Source organism: Thamnophis sirtalis, unplaced genomic scaffold (genome assembly GCF_051295495.1).
Source record: "Thamnophis sirtalis isolate CommonGarterSnake01/CBP01778 unplaced genomic scaffold, rThaSir2_p1.2 scaffold_14, whole genome shotgun sequence".
Taxonomy (NCBI): Eukaryota; Metazoa; Chordata; class Lepidosauria; order Squamata; family Natricidae; genus Thamnophis; species Thamnophis sirtalis.
In genome coordinates, this window is record NW_028261394.1 from 22,662,586 (window position 1) to 22,678,867 (window position 16,282).

Sequence of the window (16,282 nt, forward strand, 5' to 3'; positions counted from 1 at the left end):
ATTCTGTCCAAGCAAGCAAGTTGGGTCTGTGAGTAATGGTGCTCCTCCCCTGGATACAGTGGTTCCTTGGTACTCAACTGCTTTGAAATTAATCAAATTTGGTATTCAATACATTTTGACGTGAAAATTTGGCTCCCAGTACTCTTTTGCTTGGTACTCAATGCACAAGATAGAACATGTCGCTATTGGCTGCTTCGTGACTATGTTATTCCTTTTGGGAAACATTGTTTGGTACTCATCGTGCCTCCCAGAACCAATTAAGGATGAGTACCAAGGTACCACTGTACTTTAGAATGGGACCTGCAGGGAGATATTGAAAGCTAACAATTTAGAGATCTGTCCTCAATCTTTGTAAGAGGACATTCTCCTCCTCTCCCCAACTGCCCCCCCCCCAGCAGCACCACAGCCCCGGCTATAAGAATACACTCACCTATATATTACGTGGAAGGCTACCTTACCTTACGGTTTCTATCATTGGGCACCCCAGAGACACTATATGCGATGCTGCTTCGCAACTGCTCTCCCAAATATATAACTGTAATCTCCATATTGTGGGAAGCAAACATACTCATTGCATCTACCCCTACACCACCTTTCACTCTGAGAAACTCAACTGAGAGCTTTCTACCTAGATCAAATTGAGGTCTGCTGGGATCATCTTACTTGATCATTTCATTATTTATTATATCTCAATATTCTGTACTACTTTATGGACTTATGATATGGACTTTAGCCTAAACTAAATTAAACACATGAAACCTAAGCGAAATATGCAATTCAACAAAAATACTGGGCTTCTCATGGAGTACATCCAGCTAGCCTTGTTGCATTGCAACATGTCTAGAGATGCAACATTGCCAGACATACACCCGCCCACGTCTATCAGGCTAACCAGCATAGTCAATGGTGAGCAGTACAGAACTGCAGTCCCAAAAGATATGCAGAGCATCCAGCTACCTACTCTGACCTATAGGATGCCCAGAAGGAAACACTTACATCATCACTGAGCAACTCCACGTAGCGTCTGGGAGTGAACTGGTCAACCCAGAGAGTGTGCTGGGCAGATGCTTCTGCTTCCGATCTGTCTCCGCTCTCTTCTTCCCCATTAGGCCCAGGGGCTTCATCTTGAATTTCATCAGCCCCCAGTCTGCAAGAAGAAGAATCTGGCTGGAAAGCAGTATCTGGGAAAAGTTCTATGTCAAATTGAGGGAACTCTGCTCCAGATTGGCTGTTAAAAGGGCTTTAAACCCATTTCCCCCCCCATATCTCAAGTTTAATTTTTGTTTTTATCAAAAGCAACTTTGAAATTCTGGAATTTGATGGTATAAAATGCAGAAAAGAAAAAAAAATACTATCTCCAATCTGTATAACCTTTTCAAATTAAGGTATCTCATTTTGCATAATTGATCCTTATCTAATTAAGACGAATAACATAGCAGCTGATTGGACAATCTTGCAGACTCCTTTTGATTTCAGAGGTTTTAACTCAAAAGTATTCAAGCAGTTTCCAAGTCAAGGAAATCCTGTGAATCTGTGGTGCTAAAAATAAGGAAGAGGTATTAAGGACAGTTTTCTGATTTATGCACAGCCGTGGTTAAAGCAAGAAGCATACCTCTGAATGTTCCAGCACTGTCCAAGAAATCTCCCATAAAGCTAACAAAAAGACAACCAGGGAAACTTTCATCTAGAGGTAAATTTCAACATAATCTCATAAGGCTGAATTTCCTTCAAAGCGGGAACGACTGTTGACTTACCTGAACGGTCCTTCTATGTGTGCTGCGAGGGGAATCCAAGCATGGGTTAACTTTGTCCATTAGCCTAGAGACTTAGTTATGCAAATTGCTGGCCACGCCTCCTCTGACTGGACTGGTTCAGTTTTGCACAAAGGATCAGCTGGCTTGAAAGAAGCAAATAAGTCTAGAAGTCAAAGTAAGTCAGAATGTCATAGGAAAACATGGAAGTCCAGGCCCAGAACAGTCGAAGCCGAGGGTGGGTTTGGATTCCCCTCGCAGCGCACATAGAAGGACCGTTCAGGTAAGTCAACGGTCATTCTCCTGTGCGCTGCTTGGGTAATCCAAGCATGGGACATGCCAAAGCAATAAATTTCAGGGGCAGGAGCGAGGCTGGTCTGGTCCCGTAGCTGAAGAAGCTACCCTTTGCAGAACGTGCTATCCAAAGGATGCCTCAGCCGAGGCATAAACGTCCACCTTGTAGTGACGGATAAAGGGTGACAGTGATGACAAGATCGCTGCCCTGCAGATGTCTTCCACCGAGACCTGCGTTGCCCAGGCCGCCGTCGTGGCTGCACTCCTGGTAGAATGGGGAGTGATACGACTGGGAACTGGCCGGGACTGGCAGTCATAGACTAGGGCAATATATGCCTTCAACCAGCAGCCAATGTATGCGACGATGCCTTGTGGCCCATGGTGGCAGGTTGGAAGGACACGAACAGAGCCTCCATCCTTCTGAACGACACAGTGCATTTCACATAGCGATGAAGTGAACGACGAACGCCAAGATGATGCCAACATCGTTCTCAGGGTGAGATGGCCGTGGACAGAAATCTGGGGATGTCAGCCTCTGTTTTGCTGCTTGCTTTTCGGCTGCCATTGAAACCGGGAGGGAGGGCATGGTATTTGGGTGAGGGAAATAATCTGTGCAGGAGGACTGTTAATTGGGGGTTGTTCTTACCATCCATTTGCGCATGTGGAAGGAGGGGAGTTTCCTGCTGAGGCCATCTGTCCAGCATTCCAACCTGATGATGATTTTTGAAGACGTCTCCCACCTGACAGTTGGGTGATATATGATTGGACTATGGACCGGGGTACCAAGGGGAGGGGGATGAATCATGTATTGATATCTATTGCTTTCGCGCTCTTTTACTCAGATCCAGCTTTGCTTTGGTTCTCATCATTTATAATCAGTAAAAGTACACTTAATTCTGAAACATGGAGTTGAGTGGTTTCTTTCTTGGTTATTAAGTGAAGGAGCCATGACAGGGAGAGTGATTTCTTGGGACCTGTAGAACCACGAGTTGACTTTCGGAATAAAGGTCGGGTCCAAACGTAATACGACCTTGCTCGGATGGAAGATGCAGAGGTTGTCTCGGACGGATAGCGCCGCCAACTCGGACACACGCGGGGCCGATGTAATGGCTACCAAAAAGACAGTCTTAAGAGTCAGTAACCTGGGGGAGATGGTCTAAATAGGCTCGAATGGAGCCGCCATAAGGGCATTTAGAACTAGGGAGAGATCCCAGGTGGGATAGCGATGAACAATAGGCAGGCTAAGGTTCGCCGCTCCCTTCAGGAAGGTCCGCACCCCTGGGTATTGAGCTATGGGTTGGCCTTGCCCACCACCAATTACGGTAGACAGAGCCGCAATTTGATGGCGGAAGGTGTTAGGTGTTAGTCTTTTGTCCATGCCCATCTGTAGGAAGTCCAATACCTGTGGTATGGTCACCCCGGTTGGGTCCTCACCCATTGTCTGACACTGTCTGAAACGGGGAGGGGGGCATGGTATTTGGGTGTGGGAAATATTCTGTGCAGGAATGACTGTAGAAAAGGAGTTGTTCTCACCATCTACTGCGCATGTGGCAGGGAGAGGAATTTCCCGCCAAGGCCAACTGTCCGGCATGCCAACCCGATGATGATTTTTGAAGATGTCTCCCACATGACACCTGTGGAGTAATTGGATTGGACTATGGGCTGGGGTTACCAAGGGGAGGGGAATGGGTCACATATTTATATCTATGATTGCACACGCTTTTGCCTCAGATCCTGCTTAGCTACTATCTACTTATAACCAGTAGAAGTACTCTTGATTCTGCAAAATGGGGTTGAGTGGTTTCTTTCTTGGTTACTGAGTGAAGCAGCCCTGACAGACACTATCTGCAGAATGCTCGCCAGGTAGTCTCGTAAATGTGCAATTTACCCACATTGTTGACGGGCGGCGAGCCGCCTGGATCGTGGAGATGGCTTTATCAGAGAAATGCTGCTGACTCAGGATCGCCTGCTCACGTGCCACACAACTAACTGTAACAGTTGTGGATTGGGTGGATGAGGGCTCCTTGCGAGAGGGGTATCCGGTCGTCCGGAATTCTCCACGGGCGAGAGAAGGACAGATGGACAAGGTCTGCATACCAGGAGCGTCGTGGCCACATCGGTGCGACGAGCAGCACTTCCGCCTGCTCTGTCAGAATCTTCTGGATGACCAGTGGCACAATTGGCAGAGGCGGGAAGGCATAAAGGAGGCCCACTGGCCAAGGGCTTCGGAGAGCGTCGGTGCCTTCCGCTCCTGGTACCTGGAACCAATGTAATAACGTGGCAGGTGTATGTTGTCGGGTTGGATGAACAGGTCTACCTGTGGGTGGCCGAAGCGGCGGGACAGTTCTAGGAACAGGGCTTGGTGCAAGTGCCACTCAGCTTGATCCACCATGGTCCTGCTCAGCCAGTCTGCTTGGATGTTCGCAGTGCCCGATATGTGTTCCGCTCGGACTGACAACAGATGGTTCTCCACCCAGTGGTGTAGGTGTTCTGCTTCCATCATCAGGGCTTTGGACCTCGTGCCGCCTTGGCGGTTGACATGTGCCTTGGAGGCCACATTGTCGATGAGTATCAGTACATGGTTGGAGATGACCATGTCTTGAAACTCACGAAGGGCTAGGTGGATGGCCCGTAGCTTCAGCCAATTGATGCTGTTCTGCTCCTGGACAGTCCAACGACCCTGCGCCACTCGATTCAGGATGTGGGTCCCCCATTTGAATTGGCTCGCATCCGTTGTAACCACAATCCGCTCCGGTCCCTTGAAAAGGCATCACTTGAGGATGCGGGACGACAGCCACCAATGGAGCGATAGGGACACCTTGGTTGGTAAGCGAGCCCTGGTCAGAGAGTGACTGGTGTGAATGGGAGTAGATACCACTGCAGTGGTTGTGCGTGGAACTGTGCCCAAGATACAACATCTATGCAAGATATCATCTTCCCTAGAAGTTGGGACACTACCGCAAGGGAAGGTGACCTCTGCTTGAGCACTTGACTCATCGGGAATTGCAGGCTCTGCTGTCTCTCTGTCGAGAGAGAGACCACACAAGTCTCCAAGTTGATGATTGTCCCGAGATGTAGCAGGGACGTGGTTGGGTGTAGGTGGCTCTTTGGAAAGTTCAGCACAAATAAATGATCCTGTAGGGCGTCGATCGTCAGTTGTAAGTCACGATAAGCCTGGTTCTGGGAAGACGATAAGATTTAAGAAGTCATTGAGATAACAATTGACTCTTATGGGAACCGACCTCAGCGAGACTGCGACCACCGCTAGCAGTTTGGTGAAGGTCCGCGGGGCTGATGATAGGTCGAATGGTAAGGCATGATACTGGAAATGATGCCCCGCGAAGTGGAAGCGCAGAAACTTTCGATGGGCCAGATGTATTGGAATGTGCAAGTAGGCCTCCTTGATGTCGATGGAGATCGCCTTGGCGAATGCTCGCCAGAATTCTCTTGAGTGATTGCATTTTGAATTTTTGGTATTTGAGGTAGAAATTGAGCCGTTTCAAGTCTAGGATGGCCCGCCATCCTCCCGAGGCCTTGGGAACTAGGAAGAGTATGGAGTAGAAACCTAGACTCTTCTGTCCCCTTGGCACCTGTTCTATTGCTCTGATGGAAATGAGATGCTGGATTTTCGTGTCCATCAGGCGCCGCTTTACCTGGCACCTGGGTACCGGATATTTGATGAAACATCTCAGGGGAATGGCCAGGAACTCCAGAGTGAGGCCCAGCCTCAGTCTGAAGAGCCCATGAGGTTGTGGCTTCCCATTGGCGAATGAAAGTAGTTAAGCGCCCGCCAATAGGGCCAACATGTAGCGAGTCACCGGTACCTCCGAAAGGACCAGTTGTTGGCCATGAGGGGGCCACCAGGCCTGGGCCTGTTGTTGGTGCTAGTTCCTACCTCTGTCCCTAGTATTGGACCTGTCCTGAAACTTTTCCTCGGACTGGGAAAAAGATCTATTAGATAGGGGGGTGTAGGAGAGGGATGAGTACCCCGACTCCCCAAAACTAAAGGGCTGCCTTCATGGATATGGTTGTTGCCTCCGATCCGTGCGCCTAGCAGTCAAAGGCAGCACCTTTCGCTTATCCCTCGCTTCAATCAGTATAGGATCCAGCGCTGCACCAAATAGAGAACCGCCCTTGAAGGGGGTGGAGGCAAGGCGCCATTTGGATTGTATGTCCGCCTGCCAATGGCATAGCCATAACAGGCGATGAGAAGCTATGTTGGATACCACAGCTTAGGTCACGAACTTGGCTGCACTGAGCGTGGCATCCGAGGAGAATTCCAAAGCTGCCACCAGTTTGACCACATCCTGATGAAGGCACAGGTCCTCTGGACCTAACCTCTCCTGTAGCTGCCTGAACCAAACTAAGGAAGTTCTATTGAAGAATGAGGCTGCCCTAGTGGCACGCAATGCCCAGGCAGCCACCTGGTGAGTTTTGCGAATAACGAGCTCCGCCTTGCGGTCCTCTGCCTTCAATTCCTCCAAAATCTCAGATGGAATAAGGGCAGGGGAAGCCAAGGCTGCTATCAGTGGATCAACAGTGGGAAACTGTAAAATGGCATACAATTCTGGGGTGGAAGCATAAAGCTTTCTATTCCATTGCTGGGGGGGGGGGGTGTGAAACTGCGGTGGGCTGGGCCCACTGTTTCTGGATTACGTCCAGAAACAACTTGGCCTCCTGTTCTTGTACCTGTTTAGCGAACAAGTGCTCCGTGGGATCAAGGCCCACGTCGGTGCTGGCCTGGATGGTTGCTCCCCCCAAATTGGAGGTGGCTTTGGCTTTGTAAAGAAGAGATTTGAATAGGGCTGGTTTGAAGAGGCCCGGGAAGGGAACATTATCCTGAACCAGCTCTTCATCATCCGATAATTCCAAATCCAAAATCTCACCTTCCTCCCCTAAAACAGACCCTTCGCTGTAGATGGAAAGGGGGGGGGCATCCTGAGAGGTGGCTAAATCCCTGGCAAAATTCACATTTCTAGGACGTTGACTCCTACGCTGTAACTCTGCATCCATTCCCCTAGATATGGCAGTGGCAATCATGTCCCTGAGCCCAGGGGAGAGATCAAACTCTGGGATATCCCCCGGTCTGCTGCCAGCAACCATGGGAGTAAAGATGGCTGAGGCCCCTGAATGGGAGGGGGCTGGATCTGAGCTGGGCCCTCGAGAATCAGACGAGCCCTGAAGGCCTGAGCCAGGCCCTGCAGTTGTAAGATCCTGAAAGAGGGGAAGGTCTGGGGACCTACCTCCAGCTAGGCCGGAGGTAGAAGGCCCTTCAGGCAGTAGGGTGGGAGGGGGCCTGGGAGATGAGGATCCCTAGGCCCATTCTTGGACTTACTGGTGCGCTTAGCGGCCCTAATAGAAGCTGCTGAAATGGCCCGGGGTCTGACGCTGGCAGCCTTGATAGAAGCACTGCCCACTCTAGATGAGGCCCCAGTGGCATCGGAGGACAACTGAGGAGAGGTGGAAGCCCCAGCGCTGCCCCCGGTAATAGAACGATCTGCCATGTAAGCTAAGTTGAAAGGGCTCAAGCTCACATTCACTGAATGCCAAATGTCCAGTCAGAGGAGGCGTGGCCAGCAATTTGCATAACTCAGTCTCTAGGCTAATGGACAAAGTTAACCCATGCTTGGGTTCCCCAAGCAGCGCGTAGGGGAAACATCTATTTCCCACAGCAAGGAAAAAAAGTAGTTATGATTAAATTGTGTTATTTAAAATAAAGAACATATCTAATTTTGTTTCCATTTGGAAACCCCTTCTGGATATTTTTTTAGACTAGAATATTCTTTATTGATTAAATATGATTGGACACACAAGAAATTTGATTTGGCGCATAAGCTCTCCTACAAGCAGCAAAGTAATAAATCATAAGATACAACCAACTAATGATAGTCCTAAGATACTAATAGGAGTAGGTAATAGGAAAGATGAGAAAGATAATAGTAATACAATCCTACTACATGATTAGGTATCCTTAGACATAAAACAGCACTGAATTACCGTATTTTTCAGAGTATAAGACGCATCCAAGTTTTGAAGAGGCAGTTTTAAAAAAAAAGTAAGTAGGTAGATAGAGGGATAGAGAGGGAAAGAAAGAGAGAAATACAGTAGATAGGTAGGGGGAGAGAGAGTAGGTAGGTAGGTAGATGTTTCCAGGTGTATTTATCCATGTGGTGGTGAAGGAAATCAATGACAACCTGTAGCACCTAACTTTGTTTCTGCTGGCATAGCACTTGACCAATGTAATTCTAATCAACCCGTCTAACGAAACAGCTTTCTGAAAGGAAAAAAAAGTTTTTGCACTCTGCAACCCTCCGTGAAAATGGGCCCATTTCTTTTTTAAAAAAGTCATGAATAGCCTTGGGGGGGGGGCTTGCAGATTGCTCCTGGGGGAGTGGGGCTAAAAATGAGCAAAAAACGCCCTTTTTTCACGAAAATTGGCCATTTTTTTGTCAAAAAAAATTGCACAGTTTTATGGAAGCTTATAGAGTGCTCCTGGGGGCTGGGGGGGGGGGACAGAATTGAGCAAAAAATGGTCTGTTTTTCACTCATTTCTGCCCTCCCCACCCCCCAGGAGCTCTCTGAAAGCTTCCAAGGCTATGCACGGCCATTTTGGGGAAGGGGCGGGGCTTCAGGAGGCAAAAAATGCTGTATTCAGTGTATAAGATGCACCCAAATTTCAGCCTTTTTAGAGAAAAAAAGGTTCGTCTTATACTCCGAAAAATATGGTACGTGTTCAGCAGGGATGGTACAAGGGAAAAAACTGTCCCTGTGTTGTTGTTTTGGCATGCAAGGCTCTATAGCGGTGTCCTGAGCAACGTTCCCTCTAATTTTTTTTCACTGTGTGCAGAAAAGTAGTGTTTGAGCGGCACATTTTCATGCCCGAGCACCTGATTTTTTAAAGCCATAATTGCCATCAGAGCAGATGTTGGGGAGGGGCGGCAAGGAGGAAAAGGTCCCCTCCCTCTCCCTCAGACCCCCAGGAAGGAAGGGAGGGAAGGGAGGGGGAGGGAAAGGAAAGGGGAAAGAAGAAAAGGAAAGGAAAAGAGAAGAAAGGAAAAAGTACTATGGTGATGAATAAAATTTTAGAACTAGCAGAAATGAACAGACTGACGATGCGAATTAATGACAAAGAAGACACAGACTTTTATACAGTCTGGGAGAAGCTATACAAATGGCTTGATGAGTCAGTGAAGACCTAGACATAAAAAGAGATAGCTGACTAACCTAATACGATTAAACTAATAACTCAAATGAACAATATACAACAACTGAGAGATAAACGAAAGGAGAAATGTATCAGGGGCGAGAACCCACCGTCGAGTAATTTTGTTACGCTACAATCTTGGGAAAACTTTAAAAAGCTGATAGGAAATCCGCTATAACTACCTGCATGAAATTAGCGATCAAACTTCATTTTAGATGAGGCGAGAGGACTTATAATCCTTGCCTCTTCAAGCAAGGAAAGGGAAAGAAAACCAGGTTGTCCTCAGCAGAGGAAAATATGCAAATGTAATAAAGGTTAGAAGGGAGGGAGGGAGGGCAGTAGGGAAGTCAGGATGGAGAGGAGAAAGGAGAGGAATAGGAAAGGCAGAAGAAGGGGGGAAGGATAAAGAGGAGGAAGAGAAAGAAGAGAAGGGAAAGAAGGTGGGAAGAAAGAAGGAGAGGAGAAAGAGGAAAAACTGGGGAAGGAAGGAGGGAGGGAAGAGAAGAGGGTAGTAAAGAGGGAAAGAGGGAGGGAAAGAAAGAGAGAAGGAGAGTTGAAAGGAAGGAGGGAAGGAGGGAGGAAAGGAGGGAGATTAAAAGGAAGGAGGAGGGAAAGAGGCAGGGAAGGAGGAAAGGTATGTGAGAAGGAGGGGGGGACCGAGGGAGAGAAAAGACGGGGAAGGAAAGGAGGAAAGGAGAAAAGAAAGGAGGGAAGGCAGGGAAGAAGGAAGTAAGGGGGGGAGGGAAGAAAAGAGGGAGGGAAAGATACCTAACCTTTGATGTTTATAATGATTTGATAGTATGGGAATATCTCGAAATGTAGTTGTATTGTTTGTTACAAGTTATGGATGTTGTATTTTCTTTTTACCAATAAAATCTTTAAAAAAAACAAAAACAAAAAAAAAAACAAAAGGAAAATACTTGCAACATAACTAGGTAAAGGTAAAGCTTCCCCCCCCCCCCAAAAAAAAAAAAAAAGAAAGGAAAAAGTGAAATTAGTTAATTACATAGTGAAATTAACGCCAACAGTAGCATCTCTGTCTAGTTATATTTATCTTTAAGAAACAAAAAAAAATCAAGCAGGGTGATAAGATTGCAGAACGGCTTTCAGAAGTGACTGTCTTATCTGAGCAATACGAAGACGTGTTCTTGAGCTTTACTTCAGGAAATCAGAAGAAAGAATAATCACTGTGTAGTGAGCAGACTAACCTGATTAGTTCACTTCCAAAAACTACAGGAAAAACATGACATTATAGAAAAACACAAAAAAGTTCTGGTTTTTTGGCAGCAATCTGCTGTGCAAGTCACTCAGTAGTGATTCATTAGCACTTCCTCAGTTATCGTGCATTAAAAAAAGCTAGCAAAAAGCCCTAACATTAGCTGACTTCGGCTAGCAATATCAAAAGGGCTCTGAAAAAATATCTACAGAGATGAGGATTCTGCTTCCATCATTAAAGAGAGCTGTCAATTTGCAATTATCAAAAACAAGATACCATTTATTTGGCCTCTGCACCAATCCATCCTCAAACTTTTGCTCCATATTCATGAGAAGTAGAAATCACAGGATGAAAGGTATGGGACTTGAGTTTTTTATCCCACCTTTATTACCTCATAGGTAACTCAAGAAAGTGAACATTCATAATACTTGGGTATGGAGAAGGAAAAGGAAAAGGAAATGGAAAAGAAAGGAAGGAAAAAGTAAAGGAAAGGAGAAAGGAAAGCAAAAGGGAAAGGAAAAGCAAATGAAGAAACCAAGTCTCAAGATCCCGTGAACCACTTTGGCTCAGGCAGTCCAATTCCACGGTGCTTCCCTCTCTCTGCAAAGCAAAGGGATCGCAGAAAGGCTGCAAGCCCAGAACGGGGCGTCAGACGACGCAATGCCTGAGAAACCCCGGATGTGCAGAGAAACACAGGCTACCACCAGCGAATTGCGTTTTCCCAGGAACTGACAAAGCCCCAGAGGACCAATGGGAATTCTCCCTTCTGCAACTTTGACTATATTATGGTGCTCTCTAGAAGTGACAGGAGTTGAGAGCCCAAAATAACTGGAAGGCATCAGGTCATGAAACCCAAGTGTCTGCGATACAGACCAAGGATCTCACTTGGCAAAGGGATTCCCTGGGCTACCAGAAGAGAAGCTATGAAGCTTACCTGTTCAAAACTTCCATCAGCTGCTCTGAAGACTCAAGGATCTGTTTCTGGCGCTGAAATACAGAGGATAAAAAACTACATGCTGGCTTTGTGAAAAGTGAAAACTCAACCACTTACAAAATAAGAAATCGAGAGACTTATCCTCCATGGTTAAAATGCCACATCTTCATTATAGAACAGAATTGGTTATCCAGTAGGGATCTCATCTGGATAATATAGGAATAATAGTTTTCAAATATCCTATTGCTGAATTTGTATGCAACAAAAGCTCTCTGTGTGTTCCTTTGGCCATCACATTTGGAGACTTCTTGTATGAAGCCATATAACTTTGGTGTAAAATCTGATTGTGAGATTGTGGTTAACAAAGACAATTTGAATTGTGGCTCCGGGCTTGTTCCAAGTGCTCCCAGTTCAGATGTAATAGAAAAATCATATTTAATGAAAACTTGGAAGTCTTCAACCTGAGGGTGCCAAGAAATGGAATGAATTGTATGAGAAAAGCTAACACAGTCAATACAAAAAGGATTGAGAGCAAAAACAAGTTTGTCCGACATTTGGATTCTGACCGGAGGACAACTGGCACAAAGTTCTTTAGAAGAGTTTTTTAAAAAAACAAAAAAACAAAACACAACGGTACTTCCCAGAACCTTAGGATTCCATTAGAAGGATGGGTTTTTGTGGGATCTTAAGGGCGAAATGGATGCACCAAGGCATGTGCAGCAATTTTTTCTAAGGAAAAGCAATCCTGTCACATTCATTGAATATACATTTGTTTCGTAAAACACTGTTCTCCAAAATAATTGGGAAATACAAATTGTAACTTTTGTACATTTGAAATATTAATTTTGCAAGTGCAATAGCTTTACTTTATGCTTATACTAGTGACATTTTCTGGGATAGTAATTGGGGAGTCAATTTTACAAAATTCAAATAACTTTTATATAAATTTGCATATATAAATCAGATTTATTGTCAATAAGTGAATTCTGAGGATTGATCATGTGATACAATTTTCAGATACATATAATTTTGGGTAATCAATTTGGCTAACCAAGAGCCAATTAAATTACATTTTTATCCTTAGCAAGTCTTATTAAAAAGGAGAATTTCTCATCATCCTTGGGTGTTTAGCCACGAACATTAACATACCACCTAGAATCCTCTGGACCCACCTTCATTTTAAAGTCTCTCCAATCAGAATAGAAGCTGGAGGGTTAGGAACGCAATCTGTTAGGAATATAATCTAACGGTTGGGTTGGCAATAAACCATATAGCAATGCTGTACCTGTTTCTTTAAATCATACTGTAAAATGTGATTGGTTTTCTTCAATCGGCCGTAAGAGGGAGCCAGAATGACTCTGTTCGTTAGATGCTGGGCTGATCTGATCTGAGTGTGTTTGGAAGCTGACTGTTAGAAAGTGCCGTGAGCTATTGTAAGTTTTGCAACTGCTAGCAAACTTTGAGTACCGAATTGATTATATGTTACTGGACTATGTTATTTGGATTATCCCTTAACTGAAAGACGTTGATGACTGACTGTCTTAACTGTGTATGACTTGGACTGTTTGATGGACTCCGATACCTCTATTTCCACGAAAGTAAAAGCCTACTTAAACTGCAGTGTCTCTGTATGCTGGTTTGTGTGTTCTCCAACACAACGCTCACAACGCTTCTCTGAACATATTCGCTCTCCCAATGGGGAGCTTACCTAATACAATCCATTCTCTATTCCACTGATTGTCTATCTGCATCAGATATAAATGGCAACTACATAGATATTAAGAGAATCCATAACATTCACTTGCAGTAAAGCTGTTGTTGACATGCAGGATTAATAGCAATAGGATTAATAGTCACCTGACAGGGAACATTTTATTGCCAGTTTTCTAACACTGGACTTTACCTCATGGTTATAGGATTTTTTGCTTGAAAAACAGATTCCACAATCTGAAAAAGCTTGAAAATATCTGCTCTACAGCAGTGCTTCTTAACCTCAGTGAAGTAAAAAATGGGGGCCAAAGTCCCCTTTGTGCACATTGCACATTGATTTTTAAAAAATACTTTCTTCTATTTTTATTGATAGGAATAAGAACTAAGAACCTATGTATGTATGTATGTATGTATGTATGTATGTATGTATGTATGTATGTATGTATATTTATTTTAAAATGAGAAATGTTTTGTATATTTAATTGTTAATTTTCTGCACAAATTTATGCACAAATTGAAGATAAAGTAATATTTTATAATGTATTTAAGGATGTGTGTGTGTGTGTGTGTGTGGTGTGTGTGTGTATTTCATGTAAGTAGACTTATATGAAAATTGATGCCTGAGGGGAGATTGGATCAGAGCGGTCTGTCCACAAAATGACAGAACCTCTATGAAAGACATTGAGAATGCAAGACAAACTACTGAAAATATTTTTTAGGGTATGATGGACAATCTAGAGCCAAGATGGCAAACCTATGGCATGTGTAGCCATTTGTCAGGGCATGTGAGGCATTGCCCTGTCAGCTGGCCAGCGCACGCTCAGGGGCCTTCAGGAGGCTTCCTTGAAAGCTCAGGAGGGCAAAAATCGGCCCTACGGACAAACCGGAAGTCCGGGTTTGTTCGTAGGGCCGGTTTTTGCCCCCCCCTCCCGGAACCTTCAGGGAAGCCTCCTGAAGGCCCCAGAGGTCAAAAATCAGCCCTATGGGGAACCAGAAGTCACTTTAAGTTTGCTGTCAGGGCTGGTTTTTGTCCTCTGGAGCCTTCAGGGAAGCCTCCTGAAGGTCCCCGAAGGCTCCAGAGGTCGTAAATCGGCCCTACAGGGAACCCGGAAGTTTGGGAATGGTGACTTCCAGTTTGTCGGTAGGGCCAAATTTTGACCTCCGGAGCCTTCAGGAGCCTTCTCAGCCTTACAAGTAAACCTTCAGATGTTGATGCAAAAGCCAGATGAACCAGGCTGGGGGGGAAACATAGGCAGGATTTTGTTTTGAGAAGGGGAGGGCAGTAGAGAAGAAATGTACCTCTTCCATTACTTTTTCTTTCAGGTAGGCAAATGGGACACCCAGCAGGTGAAGTGGTCTCTGTCGCTTCCAACTAACAGAGCTGGCAAACTGTAAAACCAGACAAAGAATTCCAATGAATAAAACAAGCCTAGCAGGATATAACCACCTCCCACCGGTCCTCCCACATTCCAGGCAAGCGGAAAAAGACCACAGTGAGTTTGCACAAACTTCTTCAATTCGTACCTCCATTGCCATCCCATCCTCCCTCACAACCATGAAGACTCGTGTGCCATTAGTAGAGGTCACGTTGATGTAGTCTTGCAGGATGGGTGGACGTTTGAGGATCTTTCCAGATTCCTTCTTTCCTGGAGGCGTAACATGCAGCAGGATAATGTCACTTATTTCCCCCTGATCTGCGACATCAGGTCTTGGATTTCTACACAATTATAGAGTAGGAAAGGAAGAACAGCTCTTAGCAAAGGTTTGAAAAGGCAGCCCAGGGAAAAGTCAGTTTTCCTCAAACTAGTGGCCTCCAGACTACAACTCATCTGATTTGTCATGAGAAGCAATGTAGTTTCAACTATCTGGCAACCACATGCCTTGAGCCAAAGGGAACATGCATGTTTTTGTAACCACATCACATAACTTTATTTATAACTCCTCTTCCTTCATTAATGTGCTCCCAGACCCTTCTCTTGGTGCCCACTAACCTCCCTCAGTCTTGGGCTACCAAACCTGGACTGCAAGGTGGCGGATAATCATTAGATGGCAATCATTATGGCTTTCTGTACATGCCCCCTGCCATCGAATAGTCAACAGTAGTTCAGTTTAGTAGCCTATCAAGAGCTCAAATCCTATGTCAAAAAATTATTTTGATGGAAAAAGGCACCGATGTTTACACTATTTTTTATTGTCTGGGATGCATTTGAATTTTACAAATCTCCCACTGGAATGATGGAAAACTCCTACGAAGGCATCTAGTATCATTCAAACCACCATGTTTTGTTAGTCTTGATGAGCTAACCTTTCATCCAGGTATGCAGAAAGGTCATTTGGAGAGAGAGTTGGTGCTGAACTATCCTGTGGTGAGTCTTCAGAGACAATTCTGTTGAGCTGCCCAAAGTCCAGCCTTTTCACAGCTTCAAGTCGCCGTCGCTTTGGTTTTGGTGCTGTTAGAATGCCAGGAAGCAAAGAAGGAACAGCTGTTTTACTTGTAAATGGGTCTTCTTCAATCTGGCACTCTCCAGCAGGGTGGGACTTCAGCCTCTATAATTCCAGTCAGCCAGTTCATAAATCAAATGGATTTTCCAAATTTTGTCACTTTTTAGGGATAAAATAGTCTTAAGTCTCTGCAAGTCTTAAAAATTTGAATATTTTGGCCTTGTCCATGTTTGGAGGATCATCACCCCACTGGCCATGCCCCTGCAGCCCCCACCAAAGAAAAGCTATCCATTCCTGGTTTAGACAGGGCTTTCTGTCTCCTGCCAGATAATCTGAACCTCTTCTGGGAATCTTTATTTTTTATTTATTTGTTGAATTTATTTGCCGCCCATTTCACTTTGGGGCTACTGTAGGTGACTCACAATAAAAACAGAAAAATAAAAAGTGTAAATATAACAGTAGCAAATTCTAATGGAATAGAATAAACAATGAAAAAAAAAGAGAAAACAGCAATATGACAATAAAAGAAGGGAAGTGGGAATGAGAGGGAGGTGGGAATGAGAGGGAGGTGGGATTTGCTATCAATCAAATGCCCCTCCCCCCAGTCCCCATTTTCCTCCAAAGATAAGTTCCAACGATTCCCAAGGTCATTTTACTGGGACTTTGGCTGTGACTTTTTCAGTAGCTGTACCAGATTCCTGGAGCTCCCTTTTGAGAATACCCTGTCTCTT

The 16,282-nt window shown here is 45.1% G+C and overlaps 1 protein-coding gene across 8 annotated transcripts in view; it reads right to left on the minus strand.

The window, feature by feature from the left end:
- The window catches only part of CHTF18 (chromosome transmission fidelity factor 18), a 40,619-nt gene that overhangs the window by 22,860 nt on the left and 1,477 nt on the right, over positions 1-16,282 (minus strand). For all 8 annotated transcript variants that reach the window (XM_014064923.2, XM_014064922.2, XM_087728983.1 and 5 more), the window contains exons 3-7: positions 15,415-15,559; positions 14,634-14,826; positions 14,409-14,498; positions 11,400-11,452; positions 997-1,147 (exon numbers count right to left, since the gene is read on the minus strand). In XM_014064923.2, the coding sequence (XP_013920398.2) occupies positions 997-1,147; positions 11,400-11,452; positions 14,409-14,498; positions 14,634-14,826; positions 15,415-15,559 (632 nt within the window). The remainder of the gene's footprint in view (positions 1-996; positions 1,148-11,399; positions 11,453-14,408; positions 14,499-14,633; positions 14,827-15,414; positions 15,560-16,282) is intronic.